Here is a 14,262-nt window from a genome sequence, read left to right as displayed (position 1 = left end):
GTTTATAATTATTATGAAAGACTGAATATTTGCAATTTTTGATTTTGCTTCTTGTTCCACTTTTAAAAATATTGAGAAGTAACAGTCAAGATACATAAAGCTATTCATCACCTCATTCTTTTCCAGCCGACACTCTTCCATCATCTTGTCCCCTTGTTCTTGGAAAGTGATGATAATTAGAGCCACAAAGATATTGACGAAGAAGAAAGGAAAGACTACAAAGTAGACAACATAGAAGATTGACATCTCCATGCGATTGCCACGACTTGGACCACGGTCCTCTTCAGTCACATCCACAGAATGTTGCAAAACCCTAATCACAAAAGATAACACAAGTCCCATGGGAAACATTCAGTCCGGCTGTATCACTTTAAATATGGACGTGCTCTAGGAATGGTACTTACTGAGGCCAACCTTCCCCTGTGGATACAGTGAAGAGAGTAAGGAGAGCCCAAATAATGTTGTCGTAATGGAAATCATGCCTCTTCCACTCTCTGCGCTTGACCTCCATCTTGTTTTTCTCATGATCTATGTAACTTCCTCTAAACAGATGAAGCACACAGTCAGTCCATATATTGTCAGTGTAAGATATTCTTATTTTTAGCTGGCCCTACAAATCTTTTCTCCAAAAAATGGCTTAGACACATCAGTTATTGATTTTTAATTAAGGACAACTTTTTATAGGTTTTTCACCCTCTTTAGCACTATGCTCTAAAACAACTCAATGAGTACTGTAGACACAGCAGTACAATTTGTTAAAACTAGAGAAAAGCATATCAGAACAAAAGTGGAGTTGATAGCAAAAAAATCAAGTTTCAACATAATTTATGGGAATAATAAAAAGAAATCCTGATTTTTTTGCTAAGGAAAACAACTGTGTTCCCTGTACCTTTTATACATTTTAATGTCTCAAAGTGCTTACAAGTACAGACGTTAGAAGTTCTTCACAGAATGAATGATTGGTGTTTATTTTATTCAAAAAAATATTGATATGAAGAAAATCATAGTACTCTCACTGAGAAACTTCCTGCAGCCACTGGCTTGCTCAATAACTGAGGAACTCTGTTGGTAATATCTTAGCGCAAGAGTTTTCAGCTACCTGATTCAGCTATAACAGGTGTGTCCTTGCTGTTACACATCTCCTTTATTTTACAATATAGTAACAAGAGAAGTGAGCCTTGATTCTGCAAGGTGAAACTGCACAGCAAAGGACAATTGCCAGCCATTTCAGCTTGGAGATGAAAAGGGGGGGGGGGGGTTGAAAGGCAAAATATTTTGTAACTGGCCAATACTTTTTATGAATAAAATCTTCAACTAGGGCATACTTAAGGGCATTTTTTAAAGAGAAGGATGGTCAAACTGCTTCCCTCCCCATAGATACATCTTAAAGGGCAGCTTAAAATGAGGTCAGTTGCAGATTAGAAGTAGTGATGAGCTGCTGGCAGTACATTTTCTGCTCTATGGTTGGCATAAAAGGGGGAGGTGGGGATACATGTGACATAGTTTACCTAAAATGGCCTCATGCTACATTGGGGTTGATTTACTAAAACTGGAGAGTGCAAAATCTGGTGCAGCTCAGCACAGAAACTCAAAATCAGCTTACAGTTTTTTTCGTCAAAGCTGATTGGCTACCATGTGCAGTTGCACCAGATTTTGCACTCTCCAGATTTGGTAAATCAACTCCATTGACCTTATGCCTGGTGCCCTTATTTGATCAAAGGGCGGTGAGTCTCCCACCTGCATTTCATTGGCTTATGCCCCATACACACGTGCAGATTATCTGCAGACTTTTGTCTGCAGACTTACCTTTTCTATGTAGTGCAAGGGCCTGCCGGATTGCATACAAATTGAAAGTGTTTAGGTTTGACCTCATATTATATGGTTTTGGTAAGTCTGCAGACAAAAGTCTGCAGATAATCTGCACGTGTGTATGGGGCATTAGCAATGACAGCTAAGCTCATCCTTATGCCCCATACACACGTGCAGATTATCTGCAGACTTTTGTCTGCAGACTTACCAAAACCATATAATATGAGGTCAAACCTAAACACTTTCAATTTGTATGCAATCCGGCAGGCCCTTGCACTACATAGAAAAGGTAAGTCTGCAGACAAAAGTCTGCAGATAATCTGCACGTGTGTATGGGGCATTAGTCCGAAGGAGGTAAAGTGCAGGTCAGATCCAACTGTCAATAAACTCTAAACTCAAAAGTATCTCAGGCTGATTTAAATGAAAGCAGAATGCACTTCAAACAAAATGCATTTGCCCAAACAACACATGCCATTAAGATGCCCAAAATTGAGGATAAATTTTGTAATATCCAATTGTAGGAATAATCAACCTATTTAACTATGCCTGTTTAAATACTCTCTCAATTTCTGTAATGGTATGATAATTTTACATACATATGTGTGAGTGTTATAGCTCGCCTTTTCTGGTTTAGGATTACAGACCCTTTAAAAATCTTATGACTAAAAGCTAAAAGGCACACAGAATCATAATTTCAAGCTGAAGTCCACTGGTGTGAACTGTAATAAGCCATAATACTTTGCTCTGATCCTTTGTTTGCTATATGGATATCATGAGTGCTCTGTCCTTGCCATGGTGAGATCACGGCAGCAGACATACAGTAATACAATGATCCACCGATGAAAGAATTATGTATATGAACTTCCTTGTACATTTCTGATTGCATTGTAGAGGAAGACGATATCCCTAGAGACACATTAATTCTCCAGACGTACATGCATTCCTTCTCTGTATCCTTTGAGCTGTCTGTGCAGTAAAAGAACTTGCCCTTGAAGAGCTGAACAGCGATGACGGCAAATATAAACATGAAGAGTTTGTACACGATGAGGATATTAAAGACATTCTTCAAAGAGTTAACCACACAATCAAACACTGCCTGGGGAGAAAATCACATATTCAGTTTTCACAAGAAAAAGGAACATTGTATTTAGCATTATGAAAGGACAAGTATTTCTTAGATATGTTGATTGAGCACTTATACGGTCAGTTGTATTAGGTAATAAAATGACCCTGTTACTAGCTGGAAGCCATTAGAGCAAAATAACTGCATAGAACCCCATAAAAAGCAGAGGAATACTTGCCTTTTCGGCAGACGGCAAAGGAAATCTTTTCTCTCTTCATAAGAATAAATTGGGTTAAGAATTTGAACAAAAATAGTTTACTGAGTAATGCCTATTTTATTGTGCTCAATCTGCTAAGCTAATGCTAAGGGTTTAAGCCCTCGTTCACATTGAATGCCACTTTGAAATCATGCAACTTCATCGGAAATCCCACGATTTTAAACCGCATTTCAGTGCGATTGCCAAATTGCAATTGCCAAATTGTCAAAATTAGCGCAGGAACTACTTTTGCAAATAGTTCTGGTTGGAATGGTGCCATTGCCGGCAATAGGCTATAACTTGTCATGCGATTTGACTTTTCAAATTGCTTGACAAATCACTCCAATGTGAATCAGGGCTTATACTACTTTAACTATATTGCAATAGTGTGACGCCTACCATGACTCCATTAATAGCGTATGTACAATCATTTAACTTAAATTGGTTGTAAACCTCTGACATGAAATATGAACAAAGCATATCCCTCTACAGTGTGTGCTTGTCTCAATCCAGAGCACTAAGTGTCATTTCTGTCTGCTGCTTTGTTCCTATGCTATATGAATGAGTCACTTCTGACAGGTTTTCCTGACACCAAGAGAAGAAAGGAGATGGTGAGGGATCTCCAGCACAGAGATTGTGATTGACAGCCTCAGCTCTGTTCATGTGTGCTGCCTGAAAGGGGGGTGTGTTCCTTCCCTTCAATCAGCTCACATTGCTCTCATCACTGATTTGTGCAGAGTGTAACATCAGCTCTCCACCCCCTTTTTTTCCTGACAGCTCAAACAAGCTTTATGTATTCTGCACTTTGAACAGATGTAGAGAAGGGAAGACTGCAGATAAACAGATACAACTTATGTAGAAAGATTTGCTTCATCTCCGTGTATCACCTGAGGCCAGTCTCTTCACTGGGTAAATGTAAGGGTTTACAACCATTTTAAATCTGTGCTTTGCACATGCAGCACAAAGCAACAAGTTTGATTTAAGGCAGACAGATTGGTATCTGGATTGGCAAAGCACTGGTCTGCTTCAGGACTTCCCACACGTCGAGTTTACATCCTACCTCAGTATAACATTTATTTTCATCATTTAGAGTTCAAGAGAACAAAAATCATACGATTAAGGCCCTGCTTATAAATAATGCTAATGCTGTGACTAAAGAATTTGGGTATGTAGATCAAGAACAATTACTGCACCAGATATATCCTTATAAAGCATTTCTATTTAAAGTAATTTATCCAAGCGCAACAGAAGAGCTTTGGTTTTAAACCTGCAAGACTTTGATAAGTAATGCCTCTAATCCCTTTCCGATACTCTGTTTTGCTTGTTACCTTCAGCTTGGGGAGACGCTTGATGGTTTTCAATGGACGAAGCACCCGCAGCACACGTAAAGACTTAATGGTTTTGATGTCTCGGCCTTTGTTAGTCCTAAGAGATGCACCACAAGTAAATTACAAATAGCACAGAGGAGGGAATGGATTGACTTGCCTGTTCACATAATATATCCAAACAAGATGACTGCCAGAAACATCTATATCAGACACAGAGCAAGGACATAGTCTGAGTGTCCCCTGTGCAATAGAGAGTACAGAAAGCACGGAGACGACTACTGTAATGAAATAGAATAGGCTTTGTTCTGCATTAATTCCATGACTTCAAATATTCAAACACACTAGATGACCATTGTTCAATCTTGCCTAAATCATCAGGAACAGGCAATGACTAGGGTGCCAAGGGAGGCAAAGGGAAAGTATATAGAAAATATTTTTTGGTCAAAAAGCTATTCCAGTGATGTTCGATTTCAGGGCTTGTGGGGCATACACAGGCAAACATTTTGTGAAAGGCACATTTAAACTATGTAATACATTATGCTTTTTCACAGATTTATCATCAAGAACAAAAGCAGAGGAGGTTATTGTTCTTCCCCTTCCAGATTAACATACCACCAAATCCAAAGCAGCATTTTAATCCAGCGATGTTGACAACTGAACTCCAACACATGCACATTTAATATGAATTTTAACTATTTTTCAACTAAAACATTTTTGTGAGCAATAATGAGCACTTCTGACCCATTTATATGTTAATCTCCATATTGATTTATCAAAATAAATGATCTGATTATTGATATTACTCACATATTTCCATTCATACAAATATAAAGCTGGGGTCCAGGTAGATAAAACACCAACGAATGCAGTTTTGTGTTATTTTAAGCAAAGTACAAACGTTCTGGGAGGTAAAAAGCTCTCAAACTGTACATGTATTCCAATTATGCAGTTAGATGTTTGCCTGGAGTTCAGTTTTTTTCCATATTATTTGTTAATAAGGGGAATTCTGGTATGGCAAGCCATGATTCATTAAATGCAAGTTAATTAATTTTTTAATTGCCTTTTGTATGGGTAATTTCTGTTATGATGGTCCTTGAAAACCGAATGGCCTTTTGTTTCCTTGAGATAAAAGTGGCACTGAAGTAGTTTCTAAAGGGCACATAGACTACCAGGCCAGTAGCATATAAATACTGTATCTATGGGCTGCTTAGCAGGAGAAGTATCATTAGTCACTTTAATGGTTTCCAAACATTCAGCTTCCATCTAACATCCATAGGTAGTTTAAACAAGGTAGGTTTGGGTTTTCAAGGATTATGGTCAGATAACAGAGACACAAAAACAATAAAATGTCCATGGTATGTTAACAATACAAAAGCTCACAATGGCTTTTCACAACACACGTTCATATTTACCCCAAAACATTCCTGTGTTTATCCAAGAAATAAGAAGGATGGATGGGAATAGAAAGCAAGAAAAGGCACCATATAAGAATAGTTTGGGTAAAAAGTGGGAAAATACCAGGATGGCAAGAAAACATTTCAAGAATTGAAAACATACAGGAAAACAAAAGTTTCTTAAAACTCACGCCAAGGCAAAAGCTATTAATGCACCCACGACAACGACAAAATCCAAGATATTCCAAAGATCCCGAAAGTATGAACCTTCGTGTAAGATCAAACCCTGGTCAATCATCTGTGAAGAACACAAATTTCTAAGACTTTTGTAAACATACATGACAAAGACAAAGAATGAACACACCTGCACATTTTAACAGCTGTAAGAAATATAAAAAGATTTTTTTTACTTTTTACTATTCAAGTATCAGGTACGCTCCTCCAGTCTAACTTGCTGATACTTGCATCTCCTTTGCAGAAACACAAACGTGGTTCTAATTTGTGTCCACCAGTCTACAGGATGGCAGGGCGATTACAGAAAGCTCTTTTAAAGTGGTTGTAAAGGCTGAAATGTTTTATTTTCATGCATTCTATGCATGAAGGAAAAAAAACTTCAGTAAGCAGCCCCCCCCCCCCAGCCTTTCCCCTTGAATACTTACTTGCTTAGAGACCTTCAATCACAGCCAGTGAGGAGGGAACAGGGGACAGGGCTATGCCTTATAGACACACAGAGCGGAGCTTGTGAGCGAGCATGCATGAGTGCCCCCATAGCAAGAGGCTTGCTATAGGGACACTTGAAGGAGGGGGAAGCCAGAAGTTCTGACAGGGGCCATGAGAAGAGAAGGATCAGGGCTGCTCTGTGCAAAAAATACAAAATAGAAGCCTTTAGTATAACTTTAACCTGGTACTAGCTAATATAGTAGGCCCCTACAAACTAGAGGTGAGCCAGTGTGGATAACACACGTGGCAGTGTTGTCCTCTGAAACTGGAACAGACATGAAATAAAAGTGTCTCAAAATATATATACATCTGTGTGTGTGTGTATCATTTTAAATGGTTAGTCGCATTTACAACTGTGAAGAAAAAAGTTTGAGCTGCAGGTTTGACAGGTCAAGTGGATATAAGAAATCATTGCCCAAATCCAAATATAGAAAAAAGGCTTGCCTGGGCCAGGAACGACTGCCAGTGGAATATTGCACACTGAAACAAGGTCTTTTGGACCAAGTATCATTTTATATTTTTGGTATATAGGGCAAGGTTTTTGTACACCTTTGAGTAGGAGAAATTGTGGTTTTCCAGGGTGTGATACTATCAAACAGTTAGATAAAAGGTATTACCTAGAGCTCTTTTGCAGGGTGATTGGCACCCTGCACCAAAGGTTTACCACAGCATTTTGCAGCACCATGCAATGCCCCTTTTGGTCTATGATAATTGGTCAGGGGCTCATTTTACAGGAAAATATTAGCCCATGCTATGTCAGAACTACCCTAGAATAAAACAAAAAAAAAACACTCGTTTTGAAAGAACTAGACAGAAAAGTGAAAGCAAAGCAACCTACAACTGCAACATATTTGTCAGGAGAAAAGGAAGGCAGCGCTAACCAGGTGTTGGTATTGTCAAAGTACTATGTACACAACCTGATGGATATAAAAACATTTATTGGAAAAGTCAAAGTTTTAAAATATATGAAATATCAATAAAAGTTGAATACAACCAATGCTGTACAAGACCAATTATTGACTTAATAAAGTGCATGCGCGTGAAACATGTTGTCACGGCAACATCTCCTCCATGCATTCCAAGCTGGTTACACTTCCAGGTTCGAGACTTCCGCCCCGATTCTGGTTAGCTGATACGTCATGCAGTGAGTGCAGGCAGGTCCGGCTTGGCTCCTGTTCAAACAACTGCTTCCATACAGCTTTCTGCACAGCCTTTGGGTGGTTTTTCCACCTTCAGCTCACCCCAGGGGCTCGGACTAACCCACCTAGTGGATCTGCAGTCATTCACCGATCACCACTTGGAATTCGTCTGGTACAGCATTGGTTGTATTCAACTTTTATTGATATTTCATATATTTTTAAAAAATTTACTTTTCCAGTAAATGTTTTTATATCCATCGGGTTGTGTACATAGTACTTTGACAATACCAATACCTGGTTAGCGCTGCCTTCCTTTTCTCCTGGCAACTTTAGGCTGGTTACAGCAACTCATTGGCAGCAGCACCGGTTTGGTTTGGAAATTTCTACAGTACAGTTGTCGCAGTGATAGTGCTGGAACTTTTGTTGCAACTGCAACATTTTTGTGTTAACATCTTTATCAGTGTTAGATTACACTTGAGTCATAATTTAAGATTACACTTGAAAAAAATGAAATTATGAAATTGCTTCATCCAAAAGTTTTATTTTGTTTACGCTTTCATTCTACAAAATGTTGACACATTAACCTGTGTACATTTCAATAAAAGACGAAAAAATGTGAATATTGAAAAATTTTGAACCGACAGTATATATATATAGTGCAAGATCCAGGAATTAGGTGCCAAGATACTGTAATAATTGGTGCCAAGATAGTGTATCACCTGTGTGCATGTAAGAGATCTATATTATCATTGGCCAGTCGATGACTGAAGAAAGAAGATGCTGGACCTAGAACAAGACCAGGATTAAATGGCAGTGCCAGTAATGGAGTGAGAAAGTGTAGTGCACCTTAAGTGCTGGAAGAGGAGACTTTAGGAGCTAAGCCTGCCATACACCATGTAGAGACAGTTCTACTTGAACTGTGTATGAAAAGGGGAAGGCCTGTAAAAGTGACCATAAGCCATAGGTTGAATGAAAGTAGAACACCAGCCTAAGTTTTACATTTGGTAAAGAGCGGAGAGAGACTGAAACCTCAATCAGGTATTTTATTGCTTTCTGTGTCCCTATTAGACATGTTTCTTTTTGCTTGACTTGACAGAAAGAGTGCAAATGTTTTCAACAAGGAGACAGCCAGCAATAAAGAGCTGACAGATATACTAACTTTTCTCCGTTTTAAAGAAAAAAGTTTTAGTTGAAGTTGAGTACTTTAATGAGGACAGCTCCAGAGGCAAGGTTCTGTATAAACTATGACAAGACTTACCTTTATAACCATCTCAAAGGTAAAAACACCAGTGAATACATAGTCAAAGTAACGGAGAACCTGTAAAACGACAGCACAAGATGTGATCACTCTGTCTGATTTTGCAGTGGGTAGACACAGCATACAATTATATGGGTTCACGAAACGAAAGACAAGAAAAATACATAAATAAAATGATGCAAGATGGGCACACATTTTGAGTGGAAAATGTATCACTCACTTTGTTGTGGTCAGAGTTGGTCAACACTGGATCCTCAGCTGCTAGGGCGATACTACTGGCAGCAATCACTAGAAGGATGCTCATCTCAAAATATCTCAGATTCACAATGTAATGACATACTTTCCTTACCCTAGGAACAAAAAATATCAGGTAGTTCTTATCTTACTTCACAACCATCACCGTATTGCTTTTCTGGGAAAGGGAATAAAGGGCTTAAAGCAAAATATCTACAAAATAAGCCTCAAAGCTCTGATGACTAGTCTAAAAAGTAATTCTGGGTGATTTGGTCACTTGCAGTGAAACTGAAGAAGTCAATTTTTCCTGACTCAAAACTAGTATGTGTCTTTTTGGTCAAAGAATGTGAAAATTTGGATGTTTATAACAGTAATATCTGAAGATTTGCTCAACAGCACAGGTAGCACCCAACACAAGAATCTGACTCAGGATTTGCTTAACATAAATTTTTCTGAAATTCAAAGAGTTAGAAAGTTAGAAACTAAAAGAACTAAAGTAGCCTAATGGTATCACACTGAAGGAATTCAGCAAGATCTTACAGTCTCACACATTTCAAAGTGTCCCGCTGCTTCACTTCTTTAACAAGCGGGTCCACCAGTGGTTGTAGTGTAAATTTAGCTAGAACACGGTCTCAGCTCATTTCACACCAGGAAGCATGTCACTAACACATCACCAGAATACCCAAATACACTTCTCATTTCAAGATTTCACCAAATACTTACTGGAAAGGCAGCTTTAAATCACAGATAGTTCCTTCAGTGTGGGATCCTGGCACTGGTATCTTTAGGCGCAGAAAAGGTTTGACTTTAGTGCAGAGGATCCTGATACAGGTGAGGTGATTATGCAAACAAGGGTTTACCTTTATTTTAAAGAGGGTTAGTATTGGGGTTATAAGGGAGTTTTAGTGTAAGGAGACCTAAAGGTAGCTCTTGGTGCTAAATGTTAGTGTGTAATCTGGGTTGCCATATCTTTCCTTTCTTTTCTAGGTACTGATTTCATCTACCACAGTCAACATCCTAATGGGGCAGATGACTCGCTGACTGGCTTAAATCAATACTAAACTCCTATTCCCATACTCCAAAATGTATATGCATGCCAAACAAGTAAGACCAACCTATAAGACCTAAAAGGCCCCAGCACCACTGACTGAACACAGCAGATTCCTGTACAGCTAGGAATCTACCTCTAATTCTTAACAACTGCATAACTGCACAACTCCTGTAAAATGGATTTGTCAATTAGAATATTGCACAGATAAGCCTACCCGTACATTAAAAAGAAAGATACTGTCTATGATGACTTGTCTGTCAGACTCAAGAAGGTGGGGATATCACAATAAGTTGACACTGACTTACGGATTGGTAGAACTGAAGATAAGCATTGAACTGTATGGTACAATAGCTTTTGGGGACTCTAAGATTTTCTGTTTCCTTTTCATGGCTTGCTCTTCTCCATCATCCACTTCTTCCTCGTCCTTCTCCTGTTCCTGACATACAAGACTGGCCTCTCCATCTCTACCTTCAGTCACTAGAACCCAACCAAAAATTTAGAGTAAACTGCTTTTAGTTGTAAACAAACAAACAAATACACTACTTAATGGAAATAGTTAATAAAAGTTTATTTGACAGTAAACACAGATAAATAGAAGTAATAGCAGTGAAAGAATGTAGGGATACACAGAGAGCGAGATGAGTCCTCACTCTGTACCACGGTGCAGTCGGAAGCCATTCCAGCATCAGGTAAGGTGATCACTGTACTCTCCGTGATTCGCTCAGTGCTGCTGGAGACATCGGCCAAACTGCAGCTGGTTGGATTAGGGCTCTCCTCTTGACTCCTTGTGCTGCCCAGCAAGGCCTGTTCACTGCAATCCAACTCTGGGGGACTGCCATTCTTCCTGTGGCTATTTTCCTGCAAAGGCGCAGAGTTGGGAATGGTGCCCTCACATCCCACTATCCTGTCATTCCTTTAACACCAAAACATTAAGGACAAAGAGAAAAAAAAATGATGAGATTACTGTTGGAGGAAGAGAAAGAGAGACATAGTAATATGAAAGTGGGAAGTGAAAAACAGAACACTAGCAAAGGTAAGGAGGAGTCAGGTCCTCTAATTTAGACTTTCAAACAAGGGTTTTTTTTATTACTACCACTATGTTGTCTGGTATTGGCTAGTAATCAGAAAAATTCAGTGAAACTGTGTCTCCTAACAGAAGATGCTCTAGATTACATTTGACCATCACATGTGTGTGAGCTTGTTAGACATCCTATTCCAATGCCATGGCCCTTAATTGTGATCCCCCTTTTGTAGTTATAACTGTCTCCATCCACATGGGGAGATTTTCCACAAGAGTTTGAAGTGTGTCTGTGGGAATATCTGCCTATTAAACAAAAACAAAAATTTGTAAGGTCAAGTGTTCAAGTATGTCAGAGGACTTAGCTTGCAATTGGTGTTCCAATTCATCTCAAAGGTGTTTAATAGGTTGAGGTCATGGTTCTATGTTGGTCCTCCACCAAACCTGTCAAACTATGTCTTTATGCACCTGGCTTTGTGCACAAGAGCAGAGTCATGCTGGAACAGAAATAGGCCTTCCTTAAACTGTTGTCACAAAGGAGTTTATTTACTAAAGTTGGAGAGTGGAAAATCAGACTCACTTCTACATAGAAACCAATCAGCTTCCAGGTTTTATTACCAAAGCCTAATTGAACAAGCTGAGGTTAGAAGCTGATTGGTTTCTATGCAGAAGTGAGCCTGGTTTTGCACTCTCTAGCTTTAGTGAATAAACCCAAAAGTGACATATAGTACTCTTCACTGAAAACACTGACTCATTTCAGAGCTTCCCCTCAGATCTACAGTGACTTTAGTAATTAAACCCCATAGTATGTAAGCAATGACAACCAAACAGATCAGAGAAACACACAGAAGTAAGACATTTCAATGGACTACTAAACAGGCAATGAAAATGGCCACATTTTATTATATTTCATGTTCCATATTGTTTTTACTATATCAAATAATAAAAAAATATACTTAATAATAAAGTTCTCTCTCTACAACCAAAAAAAAAAAAGTTTGTATTAATATTAGTAACTGAAAACATTTATTTTTACAACTTTCATTGTATATTGAAAAGGTTTCCCAGGTTACACAAGACCTGAAATATGTAATTCTTGTGGGGGGGAAGGGGTGGAGGACATGCATAGATCAAAATTCAGCCGCTTTGCAGGGACCGGCTGAAATTTAAACCATGTATGGGCAAGATGGTCTATCGATCAACTAGTGTACAAACAGACTGTTGGCTTTTTCCTGAACGATCCGTGTTGCTAGCTATAGCTGGCAACACTGATCATTGTACTCTGAGGGGAGGTCTACCCACTGTCAAAATACAATATCACAGCAGGAAGGATTCCTCCATCCACATCAAATCTGTGGATGGGGGAATCGGATTTTTTTTTTTCAACCCGCTGTTTGAAAGAAAACAAATTATCAATCTATGGTCTGCTTTAGGCTGGCTATAGACAGAGAGTCTGGTTGCAGGAGAGAAAACTGCTTGATTCCCCCATCAACACTGACAGTGTTGACTGGGGAATCCCTCCCATGGAGCCATTATGTTCTGGTGGGATGGCGGGGGGAGCCACCCCCGCCGGGTGAACGCAGTGACTATTGCTAGTGGCTATAACAGCTGCTAGCAATAATCGCATTTAAAATCCGGGAGGCTGGTTTACCCAAGTTAACTGATCACTCAACTTGGGTACATTCAGCCTGCCCATACATGGTTAGAGTCTCGGTGGGTTACTGCTAAACCAGCTGAGATTCAAACCCTCTATAGAAGGCTTTAGTTTGACTTACACACATAACATAATGTGTGTAAGCTATGCATATATGTACAGTTCATGAGTATAGCAACAGAAAGTTTTATGTACATAGAGGGACAACAGAGCCCTGTATTGTCTTCTACAGTACTACACAAAGAGAAATGTTCACTTTGTTTCACCTTAAGATATGTGTACACTAGTGGAATTTTGTTTAAATTTTTTTGTTTTAAAAATGTTTGCTCAATTGTCTAATCGTTAGTGGAGTCAAATCTACTTTTGTTTTCAATAACAGTAAAGAGAAAATTTGAAGGAGCAAAATGGAAAGATTTTCTTAAATGAATGCATTTCTAACAGTGTATGTGATTTTCTTTCGAGAAAGTCAACTCACTACAAAATTTAATGTTAAAAGCAAACAAAATTTCGAACTACTTTCGTACATTTGTCAGGCTGTCAAATGTAATGAGCATTTTCATACAAATTTCCTTTTGAAAATCTAATAGCGTACAGCCAGATTTAATTACAATTTTTGTTGTCTTTTGTTGTTGGCAGCAGCAAAATATCTCCATCAGAACTCCCAGTCCCATTCAACTGTCATGGTTTTTACAAAGCTAATAATTAATCACTTCCTGAATCCTGATTAATTCTCCAAAATGCAGGAGACTAACAGTGATTGAATGACACCTTCTTTATTGGAAAAGTATCTTGAGAGAAATACTTTGGTTACCACTGCTGGTCTTTCCTTTCTGAAAAGAGAGTTGATACGATTGATTCAATAAAGTCACTGACCTGGATCAGTCATACAGATCAGGAGTTCTAATGTTCATTTGATTAACCAGACCATTGACAGAGAAAAAACTAAACCCAAGACAGACAACTAGCATTTTTAGAAGGAGAGGCCAAAAATGGCAACCTACTCACATGTCTCAGTACAGGTTTCCTATAAGGCTTTGTAAAATTAGGCATGGAAACAAACTATTATAGTAAAATCTCACCACAGAGATATCAGAAGCTGGTAAGTCAATTGACTCACATGACATGAGCTTACTCAAACTAAAATTTTAGCACTAAGCGTTAAACATTAATGGCTGTAATGTATGATATTTCAAATATCTGCACAACTGTTCTTTGTATTCTTATATTGTGTGAAAATAAACTACTTATGTAACAACTGGTGGAACTAAGTAAATTGGGGAGCTCCTGTAGTCATAAAATAAGAAAAAAATGTTTTTTTGAGAATTTTCAGATCCACTT

The 14,262-nt window shown here is 38.6% G+C and overlaps 1 protein-coding gene across 6 annotated transcripts in view; it reads right to left on the bottom strand.

Annotated features, from left to right (window-relative positions):
• Positions 1 to 14,262, bottom strand: part of CACNA1E (calcium voltage-gated channel subunit alpha1 E) — a 1,228,023-nt gene that overhangs the window by 94,879 nt on the left and 1,118,882 nt on the right. For 4 of the 6 annotated variants that reach the window (XM_082266485.1, XM_082266488.1, XM_082266489.1 and 1 more), the window contains 10 exons: positions 10,903 to 11,165; positions 10,558 to 10,729; positions 9,188 to 9,317; positions 8,968 to 9,027; positions 6,042 to 6,148; positions 5,869 to 5,880; positions 4,457 to 4,553; positions 2,745 to 2,905; positions 405 to 542; positions 112 to 313 (listed from right to left, as the gene is read on the bottom strand). In XM_082266485.1, the coding sequence (XP_082122611.1) occupies positions 112 to 313; positions 405 to 542; positions 2,745 to 2,905; positions 4,457 to 4,553; positions 5,869 to 5,880; positions 6,042 to 6,148; positions 8,968 to 9,027; positions 9,188 to 9,317; positions 10,558 to 10,729; positions 10,903 to 11,165 (1,342 nt within the window). The remainder of the gene's footprint in view (positions 1 to 111; positions 314 to 404; positions 543 to 2,744; positions 2,906 to 4,456; positions 4,554 to 5,868; positions 5,881 to 6,041; positions 6,149 to 8,967; positions 9,028 to 9,187; positions 9,318 to 10,557; positions 10,730 to 10,902; positions 11,166 to 14,262) is intronic. The other 2 variants (XM_082266487.1, XM_082266486.1) reach the window with 1 other exon arrangement.

Source organism: Pelophylax lessonae (genome assembly GCF_965119305.1).
Source record: "Pelophylax lessonae genome assembly, chromosome: 8".
NCBI lineage: Eukaryota > Metazoa > Chordata > Amphibia > Anura > Ranidae > Pelophylax > Pelophylax lessonae.
Note: the sequence above shows the minus strand (reverse complement) of the source record. Positions and strands in the feature narration are given on the sequence as shown.